At 40.5% G+C, this 23,843-nt stretch overlaps 1 protein-coding gene across 1 annotated transcript in view; it reads left to right on the top strand.

Moving 5' to 3' along the window:
* Positions 1–23,843, top strand: part of LOC138285162 (versican core protein-like) — a 151,430-nt gene that overhangs the window by 94,466 nt on the left and 33,121 nt on the right. Inside the window, exon 8 of the mRNA XM_069224767.1 lies at positions 16,434–21,239. Coding sequence (XP_069080868.1) covers positions 16,434–21,239 — 4,806 coding nt within the window. The remainder of the gene's footprint in view (positions 1–16,433; positions 21,240–23,843) is intronic.

The raw sequence follows: 23,843 nt of genomic DNA on the forward strand, positions 1-23,843 counted from the left end.
TCCTGCCTGTAACACAGGTACCCTTGCACTATGGAACAAGGGTTCCTGCATCAGTGCGAGGCTACCACAAATGTGCCAGGTGATAAAGGGAGCTATACAATGTAATTGTTTGTACGGCGCTGTTCAGCTCTCTCTGGTCCTCAAAACGTAGCTCATCAATTTGTGTTGCTGTGCTGTGGCATGTGAGCTATTTTTAAATGTGCCCCCGAGTTTTTTTACATTTGAATAGCTAATGATACATCTAGTAGGATCAATGCAGCATACATTCCATTCCATTTACCCACACCACGAAAAATTGATAAGCCGTGAGAGGTATTAATACTGAAACCCATATTCGATGTAATCAGAACTAGAAATACGTAATGGTACTATATTCAATGTGTTTGACACCTTTTTGTCATATTTACATAAGGATACGGAAAACACAAATAATGGAACTGGAAATCATTAAGAAAGTAAGAGGTTTGGCAAATTAAAAACCAGACAGAAGAAAGTGGTTTACTGACAAAGTAATGTGTAGTCAGATAAGTTAGGATGGTTTGTTTCACTGTAAATTTTACATGATTATTATCCCAAGAACTAGATTGGTTTGTTGTTACCAAAGCACTAGGGAGCTTTTTGACATGCTTTGGTAATGTTGTAAGGTGTTAGTTTGCTGAAACCTAACATAGGTTTAGATGAATAGTGATCTCTGGCTTTTCGAACAGTGATCTCCCGTCCCCTCTTCCCCCATCCCCCAGCGCCTTGAGACCCTCACGGGTGAGTAGCGCGCTATATAAGTCTCTTTGATTGATTGATTGATTGATAATGTTGCCTAGACTCATGCAATCCAAAGGGATTAAGAGATACTCGAAACTCTGTCCTCAAGAACTTTCATCCGTGATCGTCTAAAATATTTTTGTTGCTTGGTAGTCTGTTTGAAAGTGTATTTCATGCTTATATTTAGTTCCATAATCTTCAATCATAGACGTCGCCTCTCAAGCCAGTCATTAAGTCGTGAAGGTCGGGCGGTCCAGTCATAGAAACTCTGAAACTCAGAGCTGGTAAGCAGCAAAACGCATCATCAGATTCAACGCCAAGCTAGTTTCAGGAACAATTTTTACATTTCTGTTTATGTTACTTTATAAAGCACATGCTTGAAACCATAGTCAGATTTAACTACACAAAAGGTTGCGTTTCTCATGCCCTCTATATCCATTGAGATAATCAGCATTGACCCCGATAGAGTGGTTGTACATAATTAACAAAATAAATTAATAATAAGAGCAGCTGTGCAAATAATGAGAACAGTTTATGTGCATGAGGAAAACACAATTTTCTGTACCAGAAAGAACATTGTTCGTGTGTTCTGCTTACATAAACCTGTTACCCAGAGGATCAGGCTTCTGCCTTTTACTTCCAGACACAGTCAGCAAAAGTATAATTTCACTAGGAATGTCCTGCTGTGTTTTGTGCCAGAAAGTCTGCACAGCATCTGGGCTAGACTCAGGAACCACAAGCACCTCTGGCAAAAATGTTCGCACCATCCTCGCTCCCTTCAGCTCCTCGCACCCTCTCTTTCTACACCCTTCTACCTCTTGGATCACTTTCCCCCCCTACTTTCTCCTCCCTCCCTCCCTTTCTCACTCTTAGGGTCCTCCCTGCGCCTGCTGCAGTTACTCTTGTGGGGCTGGGAAAGTGACAGCGGCAGCAGGAGCCGCCCGGACTTTAAAAAGCAGCCTCCAAAATAAAATACCCGAACTTCTGCATTTTTCACAGAAAATGTGCTGGTCCCCCAGCACTGATTGAAACAAATTCTCAAGGGATGTATTAATTATTTTAGAGCAAAGTAAGTAGCCAACATTATTATGCAGTGCTGCTGTAAAATCTTTTTGCAGTTGTCACAAAACATTCAAGGATTCTTTTAGAGTTATCATAGAGTGAACCAATTAATTAATAAATCTTAACATCTAAAATGTACACAACTCACAAGGGAATAGGGAACACGGGGTTCTTGCTGTACTTTTTTCAACACTTTTTGAAATTCCATCTTTAGATTCATGCGTCTTTCGCAGATGAATTGCTTTCTTTGTAAATATAGATTGGGAAGAGGGAATTACTGTATGTGAAGGACGCTTTTTGTACAGTAACATCTGTTAGATGACATTCCCTGCCATTGATTCGAAACTCTGGCTAATTTTAGGACGAAGGCAAATCCCCATGGCTACTTGCAAACAATGTCATCATGCTGCCTATGGCATTTATGGTGCATTCACATTTCCGGCAGTCTGTTCCTTGTCACTAAGGAACCATCCCGGTTTTGAGGAGGGGTCTTGCATTGGCATCTACCCCTTGTTCTTTGTACATTCATTACAGAAATGGACGACTATTTGTACTAAACAAAGTGACATTTTTTAGCTTTTACATTAGGAGGAGCAGTGGCCTTTGGTGAGTTCAAAATGTCCTTTCCTTGTCAGTGCAGTGGAGGATGCTGCTTGGCTTTTTATGCCGACAGAGAGCTACTGTCTAAATCCGTTTAGAGAATTACATTGTCTCCTTGATAGAAATGTTGGAATTTGTCATGTCTATTGAGTTCCTTTTATCAACATATAAATAATAAATCTATCGACCAGTTGTGACAAAATGGAACTACTTATTAAAATGGCTCAGAATAGGCAGAAAAGCTTAGATTGTCAAATTTAAGAACAGAATCAAAAATATCTATTCATTTTATATGGTGATTTGAACAATCATGCCTCATATACAATTTTACTGAAAAATTGAGAGCCACTAGTGTCATGCACCCGTGCATTTTTTTTATGTTTATGCATGTGGCTTTGCATGGTGCTAACTGAGCCAAGAGGCAGCGGAGCGCTGTACATGGTAAAAACTAACCACATTGGCATATTAGAACTTCTCTTTCAAACCTGAATTCTTTGGCTCACAATTAACCTTTTCCCTGCCGTGGAAAAATTCCTATACTTGCTGTGGTTTGAGCATAACAGGGTCTTTCCTCTATCAACACCACAGTAGAGGATAATTATATAAATAGGTGTAGGTCATTCCGTGCAGGTAGTCAATCTGGGGTGCAGGTAGTCAATCTGGGGTTCTGCTCTGAGACATCCATACTAGCCTGTAGAATGCACTCTATGTCAATAGGAAGAGGTACACCTTAAGACTCTTTGTAATTTCAGGAAATGGTCTTCAAGTCTCATGGCGAGAGTAATGGTGTTCCAGAGGGTGGACCCCTATTTGCGATTTCCTATTTAGGGAATTGCAAAATGTGATTGATACAGGGTAGAGATCACATTTTGCGATTCCTAAAAGGCCTTTGTACATAGGAAAAGGCTGTTTTGCATTTCTTAACTGTCCAAAACTGCAATTCGGCCCGTTAAGAAATGCACAAGGCCTTTGTACATCTGGCCCCTTGTCTCATTTATATTATCCAAAGTTAGAACATGAAACTAAACCAGAATTCAGAGATTAATACCGATGCATGTATTTGTAAAGCACACAACCCAGGGTCTCTTGGCACTGAAATGACAGATGTTTATTTTTAACCAACTCAATGGTATTCATGTTATCAATATTGGAAGGGACAAATGGACTCACCTGGATTCATGAGATCAAGCAGAGATACCTGGAGTGAATGCATTAGTTCACTAAGCCACCCAAGTAATGGGATCGCAGTGGTGTATTCTGGTAATTATTTTGATAGCAGTATGTTAGGTCGTTGTTATCAGGACAAACCAGGATTTCTAAAGGAAATGTCAAGAGGGAATTACCTTACTCCACAGTGGCCTGCCCTGAAAATACTCTCGAAATATTGCTGCAACCCGCACTGGTATAGAAGAGCATGGAACTACCGAGATACCTAGGGTTGGTTTAATAAACAGTACATTAGGTAAATATTTATTATCAAACACTTTGTGTGTGTCAGTCAAAGCAAGTGTGTCTACACTGGGGAGATATAAAACCAGTGTTAGCAGTAAGTCACAAGTCTTCATAAGCCTTACACTGTCTTGAACATGGGGGTCACAATATACAACTGCAAGAGTTCTCACCCCTGCTAAATAAATAAACTCAAACAAGACATATCCAAAAGGGAATGTATCAGAATTCCTAAGCTGTTCGCTTAATAGCTCAGTAGATTAATACGTCTGTTGCAGAGATTTGTTTTTGATTTCCACGGTCAAATGTTCATATCGTGACAGGTCCACTCAGCCTTCTATCTTCCCAAGGCTGATAAAAAAGAATACCTTCGAGTTCAGTAACAATAAATTACTGTGTTTTTGTTGCAGAATGCCAAGAGTTCACTTCACAAATACATGTTATGTTATCAAGCAACAGCAACAAGACTGAAATAGTTGACAAGGAATAAGATTGAGGGCATGGTTTCCAGTGAGTGTATCTTGATTTGATCTAAAAATCAGAAAAAAGTCTCCTTGTCGTTGGACTTGAGAAAACTATTTAAAACACCTCTTATTAAGTGTTCAATTGCCCAAGAGTTAGGGGAATTGTCCTTCAGAATACTCTTCAGAATATTTTCGTGATTATAGGCAAACTGCATGACCAGATAGCCAAACAATGCAGGCACTGAGAGCAGCTAAATGCGTACTCATTACAATCAATGGAGACATTAAGCAGACCAAGGAGAGCTGTAATGACAACAGTCGGAACCACTAGACCGCCGTGCCTCCGCCTATGCAAGATATATTCTAAAAAGTAGTGGTGGACCATAAACAAACATCAATTAACTTTACCGTGTGCATACTGTCAAATGTGAGCAAATCTGTTGTCAGATCCTACTACCCAACTCTTCCCGAGACTAGTACCATGCATTTCTCTGCCAAGCAGTTGTCCAACATGAAGTCATTGTATGGCAGCTTTTCTTGTAACACCTGTAGACATGCCTATATGTGAAAGCACCATAAATGTTCCATGTACATGCATCTCTATCATAGTGACACCTGTCCTCGCCAATGGCAAGCAGAGTGCAGAGGACCAGCATAGACATTCAGGATTTAACCATTTTCACCATGCATGACTATTTAACGAAGGTTTAAACTTCCCCTGGCATCCAAAAGAAGAATATCATAGTCTGAAATCAAAATAGAGAGAGTGAGAGAAACAGTGAAAGAGATGGAAAGAGTAAGTGGGCAAAATAAAGAGATGCTAATAGTGAAAACAGAGATTGAGGCAGATAAAGAAAGAGAACAAGGAAGACATAGAGTGCTGGACAGAAAGAAAGAGTGGAAATAAACAAAGAAGTTAGCAACACAGGGGAAGAGGCAGAAAGAAAGATACCGAGTGGGAGAGACAGAAGCAGTTGAAAAAGGTGTGAAAGGGACAGACAAAAAGGAGTTAGCCTACAGAGAGAGAGGTAAGGGGAAGGATACCTCAGAAAAGACAGGGAGAGAGGAATTGGGAACATTTTTGATATGAGAGAGGACTGAGACAAAAGGAGACAGAGGGTGAGAATCAGGAAGAGGGAGAAATAACATAAAATACAAAGGTCTTTTTATGCATGAGGATCGAAAAGAGTCCTCATAGTACCTGGTAATCCCACAAGACAGTTTGTTCCTGACATGCTTGAAAGTGAATGAGGTTTCTGCTCTCTCTCACAGAATGTGTATTTCAAGGAAATTCTAAAACATCCTCACAGTCACCGAGTAAGTGTGCATTCCTTTATAAATAATGGCGCTGAGGATTAATGCAGCTGAGACGACGTGAAGAGTGGCCAGTCACAAAGTATGTAAAGTGTTAGGGAGCCAGTACGTGGGAGTAACCGTAGAGAGGATACGTTTATTTTTTAATTGTAGTAAAGTGCACACTCCAGGTTGTCAGTTTTATTAAATAGGTTACTTTTTTCAAGTTATTTTTCTCTTGAAATAACCTTGGTTTGACTAGCCGACTCGGCAAATCAATGTCCTACAAAAACTTACTTTGAAGTAGTTTAAACATCAGTGTACTACGTTGTTACATTACAATATGCCATCAGCCAATCAGAAAACGAGCACTGCACTTGACAGGAAGCTTGTGTTTTCTCAGTCTCCAACGCCAGAACACACAAATGTAAATAAATCGATGAGAAGACAAAGACATTTTTCATTAAGTGGGGCAAATTCTTAGAAAACCTTCTATAGTCTGCCAGGCTATGACACCCACTCAGACTATAATAAAGCAACCCTCAGAAGTTTTAGTTATGAATTTAAACCCAAGCATTGCACAAGATGTCTAAACATAAATAGCAAAGTGTTTTTTTTCTAAACGATTGACTCCCTTCTTGGTTTACTCCCTTAAAATCCCAGGGCCTCAAAGATCGAGTAACCTATTTTTCAGGGGCGTACTTTCATTGATGGGCATTGTTGTTAGCTGCCACATTTCTACAGTCCCAACTGGAGATTTGGCAATGCTTGAACAGTCCAGGACAATCGACACAAGCAGGCATTAGCAATGTCAATGCCTGCAGCGGAAGAGTCAGATAAAGCTCCTCTTAAGTAAATCAGGATAGAAAGGGAATGCGCCGAAGAGGGGCCGGCGGAAGTTTGCGATGAGTGAACTTGTGTAGGTGGTGGGCGCCGCTGCTTACTAGTGGTGTTGCAAGTGTGGGCCATCGGAAGGTGGGAGATAACTAGCACGGGAAGATATTTGTTCAGAAATGGATTCTAGTAATGGCTGATTAGGATGAGCTGATGGGCAACTGGGGTAGCTACAAGGTGTGGGACTGAAAGCAGCAGAAAGGGTAGGGGTGGGCAAGAGCTTGCACTAAAGAGTATCAGTGCAAGGGCCAATTTGCAGATTGGATCCTAGCCGCAGTGAAGACCCGAGCGAGATGACTGCATAGGTTCTATGCCACCAGGCACGAGACCACTTGGTTAGAGCATGGCATGTTCTTTTTTCATGGAGTTTGGGTCTAGAAGTGCATAGGTACATAACTGTAATTGTCATCAATATGTTTCTAATGAGTGAGGGAAAAGACATTAAACCAAGTACGATTCGTTTGGCTATCAACAATGAAGACATGGCTGGCTTGTCCGGGGCATGCTTTAGGGCGGTGCGAGCGAGTCCACCACACCAGGCGCAAACCTTAGGGGAGGCCATTTGTGTTCTGACCAAAAATACAAACAGTGTCCTTTTTTCATTTCCACAGTGTTGGGACCATTACATACTCTACATTACATTTTTTGTTTGTATGAAACTTTAGTGTGCAGTTCAAATAATAAAGGTACACTCATGTTGTCAGCATGAACGTTACATTGCCCTCACATGCTTCCTGCTTCCTGTGGGTGTGAGACCTCTTGGTTTTACCGGATGCAACTGACCACACACCGGATCCACACGCGCTCTGTGCAGTTTCCTAGGGAAGAGTAAGCTGCAAGAATCCTTGATTTTTTAAAGAATCTTTATTCATTAATTTTCACAGCTGACAACGAAAGCATGCATACGCCAGTTCAAACAATTCAAACATGATACAAGTTCAAGTAAATGAGAGGCTGTTCTTACCTGAGTGTGATGTGTTCCCTGGGGAGGGTGAGATGTTATTCATTCAATCAATCAATCAATGCTTGTAAAGCGCAACTACTCACCCTCTAGGGTCTCAAGGCCCTTGGCGGGGGGGAGAGTAGAATATACCGTTGAGGTGGTTATTAAAATACCACGTCATCAGTTCCTTCATGAAGCTGAGAAGGGAAGTGGTTTGTCTGATGTGGAGAGGAAGAGCATTTCAGGCGGTGGCTGTGAGGTAGGAAAGGAGCGTCCTCCTGTTCTGGTTTTCCTGATGTGGGGCACTTCTGCGAGAGGGAGCTCGGCTAAGCGTAGGGCCCTGTGTGGTACGTGGAGGTTGAGTCGCTGGTTCAGGTAGGCTTGTCCTGATGAGAGAAGATTCCATGTGCATGTTTTTAGCCTTCAGCAAGGGTTGCTGCAGAAAGCTTTTTTAATGAATTTTGAATAAGACTGGGCAAAGACTGAGACCCCCGCAATGATTCCTGCTAGACACCGACCAGAAAAAAGATGGCAACTTTTTATGCACTACAGTTCAGAAGAGAAAGTAGGCCAAGAGAAATTTATGAGATTTAAAAACATGTGCTGAGCCAGGGGCATAACAAAGGCCCCCGCAGTCCCCACGTTACCAGGAGACGGGAGGGGGCGATCTCAAGTGGGGCCATTATCACCGTACCCAGACCTGAGAGTTCTTGAATAAGTCTGGAGGGGGCACCTCCATATACTTTGTAGGAGAGGGCCTCAAGTTTTGTTATGCCACTGCGTTACACGGGGTACAGTAGAGGCAAAATATGAAACATTACTTTAGCTATTAACAGCGATTTCTGTGGAACACTGAGGGATGTAGAAGTGGGCATGAGTTGCTTCTAATTTAATAAAGATGGGCAAACCAGGAAGTTCACAGACCTGGACCAGAGCCAAGTCAGGTGTCTGGCCTGGCTGTAGCAGTCAAGGCATTAGCCAATCCACTAAAATATCTAACACATAAATATGTAACAATAAATTGAAGATTCTTTACAACAAAAAATAAGCTATTCATTGAATGCTTTTGTTTAATTTTAGTGCATTAGTTTATACCACTCTTGTAACATCTATAAGGAATATATTTTTAAACATGAGCTTTTCCCCACCTGCAATACCCTGACAACACTGCTATGACCGTATCAAGAGATAATACTTTAACCATGTGCAGTATATATATATCTAGTAAATGATATGAAAGTGATTTTTTTTTATATATAATGGAAATACATTTCTTCAGATTTGGGCTCAATTAAAACGAGACACAGTGAAATAATGTGGCTGGGATAGGATCATACAATTTGTTTAAATAGGGAAGCGTGTACAGTAGGCCTACGAGTACAGTGAGTAAGCAGTCGCAGGTCTGCATTTGCCTGTCTTACTATACAGAAAGGCAGAGCATTATATTCGCCTTTAAAATTATGAGTGCCGGGTGCAAACTGCAATGGGCAGCAGAAGTAAAAACAAGCATTTTCAATGCAACGGGACTCGCATTTGCCCGAGTTAGAGCTATTAGCAGTGTAAAGAAAAAAAATCGCAGTGCAATCGCACTATGTAAAATGCAGCGCGATGGCACTGCGTGGAAAATAAACAGATAAAGTAGTCCGGGCCCCAGGCTCAAAACATCGAGCCTCGTATGTTTCTAGTAGTTTACTGGTGCTGTGTAGGTGTGCTAAACACCGGAAAAGGCATGACGTATACATGCCTTTCACAAATGAAATCAAGCGGATTTTAAAAGGCAAGCCCACAAACCAATGTAAGTGACTGGCGTGGAATGGGCGTGGTTTGAAGCCCAAAGAGAGATTACTGAATGGACTGAGCGCTTTGCGCTCGCCATAACAATGTTGGGATCTGATGTTTTGACGCTTCCACAACATGCACCTCTGAGCGGGGGCGCGGCACCAACGAACATTGTATCATGGAGGGCAGCCAACGTTAAAGCCAGTTTTGGGCTTGTCTCCTTATTATTATACAATATACTTAATATTGAAAATGAGAAGTTTGGATCAACTGAATATACTTGAGCGATTTGGATAAAGCAACAATGCTTACATTGGAGGATTTCATGGGCCATGTCAATGTCCTTCATTGTTGTGTAAAAGGAGCCTCAGCTTTTTCCCACTTTTTACCCCATGTGCTTGTTGAGTCACACTTTCTCTGAAAGGGCACCACAGGTGTATGTTTTCCACTAGCAACTACCCCCACCGTCTCCGTATTATTGTTAGTTTTTTAGTTCAATAGGTCTTATGCTCGATAAGCACACCACGCTTTTGATTACGAGTGGCCTTAAAAGTCTAACATCGAGGTCTTTGAAATTTACCAGATGCAATAATTATTTAATTATCACATATTCTGAGTTTCGAGGGAATCACGTACAGATTTTGGTGCACCAAAACCCCAGGTCACAGTAAATACTGTTCTCTTCTCATCTTCGAAATTCGGACAGATTTAACCTTCTAAAATGTCGAGAAAGCTGGTAATTATAGGGTGGGGTAAATGCCATAAAAGTCAGAATTCCAAACTCTTCCCCAACAGGTGTTCAGAAGGTGTCTGAAAACTCTGAACCATTTATAACCAGGCCTCAGGTGTGTTGTACTTTGTTTTTTAGGCAAATACTATTTTAAACGTTGAACGTCTATATGTGCACTTTACCAAGAAGCTTTAGAAAGCAGGGAACACACTTTATTTACCATAATTAGTTCTTGCAAAGAATAAACTCGAGTTTCATGGTGACAAACTGCATAAGTAATGAATTTCTGGGGATTATGGAGCAGGTTATGGAGGTGGTTACTGTGCTGGAAATCAGTGAACTGACAGAATAGATGCTAACAAACACATATGTCTCCCGGTGGAGAACTGATATCAAACGGGTGCAAACTACTCATTGTGCCTCGCCCACTATAACACCCTGGGTGCTAATTACACAAAGGTGGACAGATAAAAGGGCGCGCTCTTAGAACACCTCTGCATCAGCAATAACACACCGTTAGTGTGACGTGCCCCACTTTAAGGTTCACATATTGAATGGGCCGCAAATTGATCAATTATAAAATAATAAACTCCATAAAATTGTTGACAGGATATGCTAAACGCATCAGTTATGGATGTGTAAAAACATAATTTAGAAGGTCATATTCCTTTTCTGTACTCTATGGAATATGTCTTTGTATTTTTGCATTTATATCTGGGAGATGGGAAGTGAAGTGAGAGGCGCCTCATGGGTCAGCAGTTAACTCTTTGCTGATCACTGCTTGATGTGCACGGCCATTGCAATATGTGTGTTATCGCATAAAATGCTGCAGATGCTGGTAACACAACCCGCAGAAAGCGTTCCCAGGCCCGCTCACCCCCGTCCTTCACGGCCCACCCCCCTCGCGTGGGAAGCAGTTGTCCACATTTCCAGGCCTCATTTTCCAGGTGTTTTTGGTCATCGCCTGCGATCGTGCCAAGTTAAGGCTTGTCGAGAGAATAGCAGGTCTACAGGGACCAGCTCTTCCAAATATTTCAGTAATGAGGGGTCAGGGTTCGGGAACCCTGCATCTTTCCTGAACTACAGAAACACAGGCATGGTCGCACAGGAAACCCACTTCAGAGGAAGAAGCCATTTGTTGCCCGGGTCCATTCATTAACAGGCAAATATTGTGTTTTCCGTCATTTTCACAAGATTATTCTTTTCTCGGCTTTAACTTACAAAGCATTGTCCGAGTAATTAGAAGGCCCTAAAATACACTTTATTTAATTACAGGAATGCAGAACCCACTGTTAGTTTGAACTCCCAGAGTGCCTTTGACGCACGCTTCAGTTTTCTACTCACATGCGTTTTTTTTTCTAAATTTATAACAAGCTGTTTTTTCTTTTGATTTCCTCATACATCAAGTTATTGATGTGTTATTAATTCTGTACACAGAATGCCCTACAACCCGAACTGCCTTTTAGGGCTGAATTAATATATCTGACCATTGCTCAATCAATACACCTCATTATTACGAGCTATGAAGGATGAACCAACAGTTATCCTGATATATTTTCGACTCCTTGATCTGAAGATTAGACAAATCTCTGTTATGACGATCAGATCATCACCCTGAACAATGGTGTTACTACAACTTGCAATGCATTTGTGTACATTGCAGCAAACAATACATTTTTTGAAAATCTTGGAAGCCTCAAGATTCCCAAAGTAAAGTCACTTTAGTCACTTCAGATTACAAACTATTTTGTATAGACCTCAGGGAGTAATTTGGGCACTGTACACTGATGTGTGGTGTTGCGGCGGGTAATTGTCTTGCTTCTGAATCTATAATAAAAGGGATATCTGAAAAGTGATGGATGGTGGATGAACACAATAAGCCAATGAATAGTCTGACACCTGATATGATGAACACACACACCATTGAGACAAGCCACTGTTGTGGCTATACGTTTTTGTGTGGAAATTGATGTGAAAAGAATATTATTTGGTCATGTGTGGTAGTAAGTCAAATGCCGCTGAATAGAGTCTGGCTGAGTTTAATGAAAATGTCCCTTCCACAGAACTATGAAATCATTAATGCTAGATAGAATAGTAATATATATTTGCGTCACATACCAATCCCTCATGCAGAGTGAGTGCAATCAGGCACCTCATTGTCAGTCTGTGACATCATGCCCAACAGGGATGCATCCTGAATTCCACTGTTGATTGTGATGGCTTCCTACGTTGGCTTAAAAAGCATCTTCTTTATTGTGAAAGAACTGAGCGCTCTCCTAGGGATTCAGCTATCACTTAAGTATGTACACCTGTTCAATGCATGTTTATTGAAAATGGTGCATACTACTAGTCTTGTGCCAGTTAAGAGACCTGTAGACTCCACTGTAAATAATAACAATAAAAAAAACGTTAAATTAATAAAATCTTCACAAAGCACAACTAAGGCACTGAATCTAGAAAATATCAAATGTGCAACTTTTTGCATATTCTTGTCTATAATGTGCAACACTTGCCTAAAGTGTGCATTGTATAAAGAACATACATAATTCTTTATTATTCAAGTACACTTCTTGACTGACCGCTATTTTCTTAAACCCAGGATTGCATAAAATATATGGATATATAGACGTCACACAAGTCTTGTTTCTGCATTTCATACTCCTTATGAGGTACATTTTCTTTTATTAACAACACTTCGGATTGGTGGACTTTAAAGCAGGATCTAAATAACTTATACCAGCCCTCTTGGTTGTAAGTTAGATGACTGCGTCTGATGTAAAACCAAACAGATTCCACAAAGAGCATATTTCCCAAACTTTGAGCCTCCTTGAACTGTGAGATTCAGTGGTTTTGGAGCGTGATACCAGTGAACTCAATGGAGATGACACATTTTTTGGAGGGAGAGAATTGTTTTGATGGTGAGTGATACCATCGTGGTCTCTAGGAAGCATTTTGCATTTTTTGTAGAGTGAATGAATATGAATTCAAGAAGGGGGACACCCTCCAGATGGAAGTGATTTGAGAGCTGTGACTCCAGCTCCAGACATGCACCAGATCTATAGGTCACTTTTGCATAGCGGGGCAAGCAGCGCATACATCACACATGTGTTTAGATCCCCATGTCTGGTATGATATATGTGCCTCTTTTAAGAGAGCTTAGTTTGCGTGTCTTAACACGTCTCATGGCATTCTAGCCCACCAGTAGTGTGAAATTGATAATGGGAAGCTTATGGTAGATAAAGCGTGTGTCAAAAGCAGTTGCAGGAGTTGAGGTAGCGGCCAGCGGGGTCACCAAGACTGTAAGGTTCCACAAGCTTTGCACGATGAACCTGCCCCAGAGGTGACAACATTCTCTCGTTCACATAGACTAAGGGCTGACATCTTGCGAAGCCATATACCTGCCTTACATTTATTTCGGTTCACCATGGAGTTACTGTCATTTTTATTAAAACATGATTGGAAAAACAGTGGAGCTCTCCTCACCAAATATAACTCTGTCCAAATGCTAATCATTTTTAACAAATTCAGACCAGTGGAAAGCGGGATAAGACCAAACACCTATTTATTTTATTGCACAGTAACTTATTTGTACTATTATACTATTTTATTTTATCACAAGTTTTTGCTAAGTGCTGTTTAGGATCAGGACCCTGAGTGCATTACAATAATGGACTTATTAGTAGCAAATTAAAGATGTAAAACTAAATTATGGGTTACTAGTTGCAAAGTGAGCAGATGCTTGATGCCAAACCTTTTTAATATCCATTTGGTGATATCCTTTCTGATCTCTTGGATGGTTTAATTATCGAGTCTTAAATGTTTAACTCTTGTCCCTTGTTAATCTTCATGAGGCTTAGCAAATTTACAACTACCCAAAAAAGATAGATGTGAGCATATACCTAGTGTCAGCAGTGAATAGTGGACCACCCTTAATTTAAATCTCCTCTTCATGTCTTGTTTACTCAGCTTAGGATACTTTAGAATATTTAAAATATTTATTTTACCCAATATAGACATTTGTGTCTACATATCTAGTATGTTCAATTGGGTGATGTTTGGGTGTAGGCCTATCTGTGGGATCGGATGCTACCCCAGGTTCACAAGAAGCCTCTACTTTCGTAAGACGAATTAATGGTAGTATGAACTCTTCCAACAATAAAAATAATAATAATAAAAAAGCCTCCACTTTGCTCTATTCTCTTTGTGCAAAGTCCTTTCCTGAAGTTACCAAAACTGCTAATTTTGTGGGTGCCCCAGAAGCAGCTCCTGTGTTTAAATATAGAAACAGCTTGAGGTATTCTGTGCTAAAATTAATGTTGACACACACACACCAGATTCTATTACTTTAATCTCAAAATACTGAGAAGATGGTGCTTTCATGTGAAAAATAATTTAAATCAGCCTCTCCATTAAAACGTCCTACCTGCCTGATCTAAACAGTGTGAGTAGTATTGTGTTTCACATACTCAAGTACACATGAAAACCAGAGGCTCATGTAAATCTAAAAGCCAGACTTGAAAACAGGTACACCCAAGTCCACTGTCCACACCTACATTTGCAGACTAGCCAATGAGATAACTACCAGGATTCCGGGCCAAGTCTTGTTATCAACAACTCTTTTTTTCTTTATTGTCTCCTAAAATGGGTGACAGATTCTTCAAAAGATCAGATCATTTATTTTTCCACTTTCCTCTTCTACCTAGAAAATTATGTTAAAATTCAGATAACAGCTGAAGATGCACCATTTTTAAAGAACACTACATCATGATGCAGTGCAGTCCACAAACCATCTGCCTCTCAAATCACTTGTTGACTGTACCCTTACTTTTTACCCTTTTCAGCACTTTCCTGTCGTTGACTAGATCTGCACTGTACAAATATCGCCTACATATACTATATGTTTTTTCTCTCATTTGGTGCGAGATTTATCAAGTGCTTGCTTTGCCCTTGCATCCTACATGTCAGCTCAAGGCAACACAAGAGTTTTAGTCAGATTTTCTAAGACTTGCAAAAGCTCCTTGTGTGGCTCTGTTTGGCTTAGTAATTCTGGAGTAACGCAAGACAGTGCAAGTTGCTACCTTGTGTTACTCTGCATTGGGACGGCGTTTCATGGGTGGTGTGTGTGTTCCCAAATGTCCACAGATGGATTTAGACACATTCCCAGATTTACTGAGACTAGCATACCTGGGAATGCGTTAAAAGGCCTCGCCTTTCCCAAAGAGGCATAACGAGGAGAAATATCTGAGATCCAATTGTCTTTGAGGATTTTTTGAGCAGGAAGGTGCCCCTTTCTGCACCAAAGCAATCCTGCCTTTAATGCAGGCACCCTTGAGCCATGGTGCAAGGGTCCCGGCGTTTGTGCTCTGCAGCACTAAATGCACCAGCATAAGGAGTGAGCAGGAGTGTTTTATATGTTGATACATTTGGTCCATACCTGCTCTCTCCCTGTCTTGCTTTGTTCTGCTATGTGATTTTTTAATAAATCTGGCCATCAGTGCCTAAATATGTAAAAATGCATGACAAGGCAAAACATGTTTGTAGTGAGTAATACTGGATAAAATAGTAGGTGAGAATTGGAAAATGGTAACTGTGATTTCATGATGTTAAATCTGGATCAATGAATGAATGACAAATATCCAATACACCTTGACATTTTCTTAATACTTTTTATTTGGCAAAGAGTTGAGTCATATGAACATCAATCAATACAAAGCATTATTGATAGATATACCTTATAGAGTCTAAACCTTTAAATTACTGTTTGCCTTATGTATTCTGGGAGACTGATTGGTATTTCACCGAAAGTGTCAAGTACACGTACAGCTGTATACATCTGAGCAATGAATCGTCTGTTCCCTACAAAGCGTACTATTGTTTAAAGATACCACCCAGGGTAGAGAAAAAAGTGCTGTTTATCCAGTCTTGCATCACTAACAATCTCCAACAATAGGCATTCTAGTCTGGTGGCTTGTTTGATAATGTCTGATTGGGTTTTGAGATGTAGAGTGACATCATTCACCGAGCAGGCCCCTTTAATTCCAGTAAATTAAAACATCACTTGTCACTGGCTCTATCCCAGTTTTCAATTAACTGAATGTCACTTCAAACAGCATTCTAAACAGGAAAGGAAGAGTTCAAGGTTTGCAAGTAGTGGCACTGGGATGGCAGCTGCTACCAGTATGATCCAATTTGAAATCTACAATATACATTTTTACCTCTCGCGTGGATAAAATTACTTGCAGGGACTACTATGAAATAGCAATATCTGTTTCTGTTTCACAGTGCTCCAAAACACAAAAGAATTCAGAAAAATATTAGAACCTGGTGCACCAGATAAGATACGAGTAAAATGAGGGCAATGTTATAAAAGTGCATCTGAAAAGTTGATAGATAATTAATTGATTAGCATACTAGGCAAGTATGTATGTACTAAAATAGCTTCTATTTTAACTTTTCACAGGTCCAGTGATCCCACTACTAGGGGTCTTGAATCAGAGAGGCGATCAACTGCAGTTTCCTGAGTATGGTGATCATCTTATAGTTGACCTATTGCCCATAGATACACCAGACGAGCAAGATGCCGACTGTGAAAACTCTACCATTGAATCAACATCTCCTACTGTAAAATTTGTCAATGGAAAACAGGAAATCACTAGTGCACCTAAAGACAGAGAAGCCGTAGAGGCAAAAAGTGACCTAATTGAAAGTGTGGCACCATCAAAACACATTGAAACATCTGACGTTAGTGAAGTAGATACTACTGTAACATATGAGGATGAGGCAACAAGTACAAGTCTACCTGATTTAGAAAGACTAACTGACCCATCAGAAGAGGCAGAAGATGTAGGGCCTACATCAAGTGCTCCACTTTCAGAATCTATCTACAGTGGAGATTCAGATACATTTACAGAAGACATCTCTCATGGTGTCATATTAGCAACAGGAGAAACTCCAGTAGAAGCAGTGACAAACGAGGATGTTATGATTCCTCAAAGCCCATCTGAAGCCACAGAACCTGCAACTTTCACAGCACAGGAATATTCTGGAGATGACTTTATTGATACTCAATCACCTAGTACAGTTATTACAGAGATTGTGACGTTAACATCTGATGAAAAAGTTGAGAGGAGCACTACGCTGCCATCTACGTCTAGCACCATTACAGACTCTGTTACTTTGGACACAACTGGGGAAGATCTAATGCCCAAAACTGCAGTTCATACTGATGTGCTTTCTACTTCACAGAGTCGTGTGGAAACTGCAACATCTCAGATAGCAAAGACTGAGTTACAACCCACTTCATTTTCAATTCAAGAAGGCTCTGGTGACATAGAAGGAACCGCAATGGCACAGCTATCAGATGTAACACAAACTGGTGAGATTATAACATCAGGCCATGCTTCAATTAAAGAGCTGGATGTCAGCACTCTACACCCTACAATAATAATTCCTGGCGAATTAGAATACCTTTCTGAAACATCTGCACCTCCACTGGGAAATGTTTTTCCAGAAGCTGGAGAAAGCATGACAGATACTCTTCCAACCGAAAGTGCAACCGGAATAGTTACAGAAAAAAGTGACTCTTTACCACCTTTAGATGAAGAAACAGATACCAAGAGAACTACAACTTCACTTGCACCTGATTCAACCGATGCAGACTCTCAAAAGATCATAATTGAAAAAGAACCAGAGGGCTCAGCTCTTGGAGAGCTGTCTTCAGGCCAAATACAAACATCAGAACCAACAAGAGAACATGAGGGTTCCACGTTGTACATTCCCTCAACTGAGAAAATCCCTTTTGAAGAAATGGGCTCTGGGTCAGTATTTACAGAAATGAGCACCACCAGTCTAAGTACAGAGGCTCCACTGCATGTAAGTGACAGCACTGTGTTGACATTTATGGAGCAAGGCTCTGGAGACATAGACACTGTAACAGAAACTGTCATGAGCGTGCCTGTACCACATGCCATACCTCATTCTGAGGTCAAGGAGGCCATTATTGGTAGTACCATTTTCACACATGTACCGCATCTCACTACTGAACCAACATTGTTTATCATCTCAACAGAAAAGGCAGATTTCACACCTCCTGGGGATATGCAGTCTGTCAGTACAGGGAAGCAAGATGAACAAAAACAAGAGGCAGAAGCACCTCCGGAGCTCATGTATACCTCTAGCACAGACAGACCATTCGAACAAGAACTGGAAACAGAAGCAACTGTTATTTCTACTGCTTTCTTGTTTTCTGAAGATGATACAACAGTGTCTCCTTCCAATGCTGAAGTAAGAGTACCATCTGTTGATGGTTCAGGGGATGAACTTTTCCCAGATTTTACTGTAACAGGCACTGCTAGTACAAAGACTCCAGGATTTGTCCCTTCCCCAGCTGAAAGTGAAAATGTTAGTTCTTCAGTGTCTTCCACAGAGGAAGAAATAGCTGCCCTGCTTCCTACTGAAAAGCCATCATTAACCGATGAAGATGTTGGAGAAAGAACAGCAGAGCCAATTAGCACCACTGAGGAGTCTGTGGAAAGTTCAACACAGAAATTAATCAGTGCTGGAACTTTATTTCAAGAGCAGGGATCTGGAGATATAGACACGGCCACAGAGTTTGTCACTAGAGCATTGAATGTAGTTCTGGAATCTGGGAGTGGTGAAGAGCAAAGTGAAGGCGAAGAGGCTTCAATTGAACAGATTTCAACGAGCACAGAGAGTGGTGAATCCTTAGCAGAAATACAAGACGAGACATCAACCAGTCATCCACAAGTAGAACGTGTTTCAACAGCCCACCCTCTGGATGAAACTATTGACACTAAAGTAGCAATAGAAGAAACATCTGTTTCCGGAAGTGAAATCCCTACAAGTGTAGAAGTAAGCTCAGAATCTCTGTTTTCTGGAGAAGGGTCTGGAGAAGATATTTTGTCTACCCCATCTCAAATCAAAGAATCAGTTTCCATCAGTTCCTCTGATGAGCAAAAGCTCCTTAGCTCCACAAGCCCTGCATCATATGTGACTGAAAGTGAAGAGCCCACAAGCACACCAAGACCACTTGAAATTAGCAGTGCTGTTGAACTTTCTTCAGGAGCTAGTGAAGATGTTGGAGCACCAATATTTGACATTGGATCATCCCCAGAAACAATTGTCAGCATCACTCCTTCTGAATCAATTCCAATTGAAACAAGTTCTCAGGTTATTCCTTCTGAAGAACATAACACACAAATTGACCACATTTCATCAGAAAGTGTTAGTGTAAAACAAACAGAACAGGTCAGACAAGAGCTTGAAATTGTGACTGAAAGTTTAGTGTCACCTACTTTTTCATCTCATGAGGAGGTATCTTTGGATAATACCATCACAAGTGACTCAACGTTGGTTAGTGTAGCATTCGGTACTGAAATGACAGACAAAATAAGTGATCCAAGAGTATTTGAAAGTTCTGCAGAAGGATCAGGCATGCAGATTTCCATGGAAACAGAAAAGATACAATATATTGTAACTCCCAGTAGTTGGGAAGGACCAAGTACAGAAACCACTAGCCCACATGTCTCACAGATTGTTTCTGTTTTGCCTGTAGATTTACAAGAAGTAGCAACTCCACCAAGCCCAACCAGCTCTCACATAACTACCTTCATTGATATCAGTTCATCAGAAGACACAATCACATCAGTGGATATCACTACAGGACATGTTGACAAGAAACCAGAGGAAGTAATTGAAATGACTGAAAGGACAGTCGTTGAAGTACCACAGAAACATGATAGCATCCCTGCTGAAACAACTATCATAGATATCGACATTTTAGAATCTAAGCACACAGATGTGCAAGACCTGCATGTACCAACGGAAGCAGCTTTCCTTTCTGCTAGCACATATCAATCTTCTCCTAGTCTACTTTCACAAGAAGACACAACAGAAGGATCAGGTCTGAAAATTTCTTCCAGCTCTGATTCATCAATGACACTGAAAGAATTAGCAACAGAATCCACGGCTGCAATAGAACACACAAGTTATAAAATGATTGAGGATCTTCTTCACACAACAAAATCCTCCGTTTATGTGCCAGAAATCAGCGAACCCATTTCAACATTATCCTCACTTGTTAGTGATACTTCCACCCCTGAAATTGGCAATGATATGACAACACCTCTGTTGGATTCAGAACTTTTTATTGCAGACACAACAATGGAGGAGCGATTTGAGTTAAGCACACAGGCTGGAATCCAGTCTGCAATTAGCCAAAGCCAAATGCAATCTACAGTTGAATATTCAGAAAGTGAGACTGTTAAAAGTGAAACAGAGACACCCAGGATTGTCGTACAACCAGAGGAGACTGATGAGGAGGCACCTGCCGTACCAACATCTCCCACAGAACTAGCTTCACAGAGCACTGAACACTTCCCCAGTGGGATTAAAGAACAAAGTCAGTCAGAAGTCCTAGACACACAGTCTACTCCTGAGGAACAAACTCAAAAGCCTTCTTTCACAGTCATTCTAATTAATGGGGCATCTGAGTACCCACAGCAAATTATCCCAAGTACTTTGCCATCGTCTGATTCAGGTGTAGGTAAACTTGCATCAGAACAAGAAGTAATTTCTGAAGTCGCAGCAACGTATAAGCCTTCACTTAAAGAACAATATGATGAAATTGAGACAACTTCAAAGTCCGTATCTGAAAGTGAAGCTGAAATTGATGAACAGATAACAAAGAAGACAAAAGAGATAGTATATGTTGATTCTACAACAGAGATACCTGACAATGAAGATGTTTCCACTGGAACATTTACAGAGGAGACCCATACGGATTCCCTTGTGTCTGCTAAGCAAGTTATAGAGGACTATACAACGGGTGCCACAGCATCTGGTTCTGAGGAGGCTACAACTCCAAAGGAGGATTCAGAAGTTTCCACTGCACCTCCAGATTCAGCTTCAGATTCACTACCTGATAAACTCGATGAAAGCACACCATTCATACTTGGTACTCCTGAAAGTACAGCAACATCGTCCCCCATTGACATGACTGTGGAAACACAAACCGCACTTGTGGTACAGAAAGATGCATCAACCATTCCACCCATCATTGCTACAGAACAAACAGCAGTAGAAGAAAGTGTTTCTGAGCCTGATCAAGAGACGCCAGTAACTGGGGATGAGAGTAATATTACAGACTTTATTACACCTCAGTTCAATCTTTCAGATGTCACAAATGGAACTGAGTTCCTCATCGGCACTAGTGGACCATATGATGAAGCTGAAGTAAATATACCAGGTAAAGGAGGGTTTTTAATTTGCCTCTTGAAGTTTTGTTTAAGACAAAATGTTAGAAGTTTTGTTTTTTTGTACCTTAGAGCAAATTCTGTTACTCGTAAATGTGCCTTCAGAGAGAAAAGGAGTTGGAGGAAAATATAAATTGTAACCCGACTTGTGTCTTCCATTTTGTATATCATTGTTATTATTTGTGTCTCAAAACTAGAGCTTCCGATATTTTTCACTTTGTCCTAGACCCTAAAAATGTTTATGAATATGAGATCTTCAGTCATATGAATTGACTGTTAGTTTCATTGGCCATCTCAATATTTCAGTGTTTGTGCTAGCCCAGGCAAGCAGCACTCAAACCATCCATGCTGAAGGACATTGTCTAAAACTGTGTTTTCAGTCTTAATGTAGATCGATTTGCCTCTTTCCAAAAAAACATATTTGATTCAGAACCTTTGGAAATGTCAGGCAGTGATAATGAAGAGTTTCAGTAATGGGTCCATGACCAACACATAATACACATATTTTTATCAATTTCATATTTAGTAGATTTTCTTAAAACAGTCTAGAAAAATGTCATATTTAATACCTAAAAAAATATGTGTGTCCACATATTACCGAGATATACGTATTTGTGACAGCAAATTGTCAATATAAATAAGAATTCCGAATGATGTCTGAAGTATTGGATAGCTGTTCAATGTGAAATGGGGGTTAATGGTAGCTATATCTTCAAATCTGCCTCATTATCTTGATCAGCTTTGCTGCAGTCAGCAATAAAATCTGCTGTTTTATTGGAAGCTGGGCAACATTCTATGCCTTACACTAGCTGACAATGGGACGAGAAAAGAAGAGGAACGGTTCCACCGTCAAGTCTGAGTGAAGCAAATTTAATCCATGGGACTTGCAAAGATGATTCTTAAGTCTAGATAAGGCCTAGGCAATGGTGTAGTACAGCCCATTTAAGAGATGTCACATTTAAATGATAAGCCCGAGGTTGGTGGAATGTGGTTTCATCTGCTTGACTTTGTTATTGTATCCATTAACTCTAAAGAGCATCAAAATACAGTTCTGAAATACAGAGCAAGCACAAAATCCACAGGGTTTGGTTCTGTGAACTGGGCTGCAGAAGCAGTTGCATTCCTTTTCCTTTAGTGTATAACATTGGTTCCATGTGAAGTCTACAACACCTAGGGCCAGATTACGTAGCAATTTTCTGCTCGCAAATAGCCTGATTCGCAGAATCGGGCCGTTTCCATCCAGAAAATAGCATTTTGGGATGTACCAGTGCTAATTTGCGATTCAGTAATCCATTTACCGAATCACAAAATAAGTCTGCGAGTCACTATTTGGAAAGGGTGTGAAGGGCATCCCTTCTAAATAGCGTGTCACAATGTCATGTAAGATTGTTTTGCGACTGCGAAGGCAGTTACAAAACATTAACGGTTACCACCAACTTCAATTTGGTGGTAACCCAGTTGCCAATAGGAAGGGCTCCCAAAGGGACCCCTTTTTGAATGAGGGTGAAAAAAAAAAATCTGACCACTGCTTACTCTGAAAAAATGAAAAGGAACTTTTCATATTTTTGCTTGTAATGCATCCTGTTTTCCTTTAAGAAAAATGAAATGCATTACAAAAAAAACTGCTTTATTTAAAAAGCAGTCACAGACATGGTGGTCTACTGTTCCCAGCAGCCCACCATCCCCCACAGTGCATCCATTCCCAATGGGGTTACAAATTGTGGCCTACCTCATGAATATTAATGAGGTAAGTCATTTGCAACCCCATTGGGCATCACTAGATGTGTCCGAGACAAATTTGCATATTTCATTTTGCGAGTCTTTAATTGTGATTCCCAATGAATCACAATTAAAGACTCTCAAAATGAAATTGTCGAACATCTGGCCCTTAGTTTTCAAAGATAGACTCCAAAGCACAGACTGCTGAAATTTTGATCCCGCATAACTATCTCCCAATAGAAAATATGACCTGTATCTTACTCATAAATCCTGTCAAACTAATTGTCCATAAACTTGGACTGGGTTTCTATACTACTTTTGCATCAGTTCTAATATATTTGTAGGCAACTGCTAGATAGTAGGGTTCGCTGCAGGTCAGAACGAGGAAGAGATATTTCCGTGTGGTGGAGATGCTGGCAGTGTATGATTTGACATCTGTGTTTTCACATCTTAGCATATTCTTACACTAGATTGATGTTTGCTCCAATCATCAAAGTCATAAAAAACTGTCCCAAATGTAATGGGGAGAAACAAGATCTACAGAATAATTTGTTGTGCTTGGATCCTGAGTCCGGTAATTCTAAGTATATTTTAAACGTGTGGGGTAATCATATTCTGTGTAGTTCTCTATGAGTTACTTTTTTCTTTCCCACCACATCCTAGTTTCTGCTAAGCATTCTCAACTAGACCCCACACTTCATATTACTGTTTCTCCAGTACCTCGAGATATTAGATATGTGCCTGCTAAGAAAAGGTTATTTTATACTGTGCTGAACTGTTGGTTCCAGCTGGATGCGTAATATTAGATACCTACAAACCATCCAAACGAGTGACCACAAAGCCACAGTACAGGTGAACCCCACATGACACAAAACCAC

Source organism: Pleurodeles waltl, chromosome 1_1 (assembly GCF_031143425.1).
Source record: "Pleurodeles waltl isolate 20211129_DDA chromosome 1_1, aPleWal1.hap1.20221129, whole genome shotgun sequence".
Lineage (NCBI taxonomy): Eukaryota > Metazoa > Chordata > Amphibia > Caudata > Salamandridae > Pleurodeles > Pleurodeles waltl.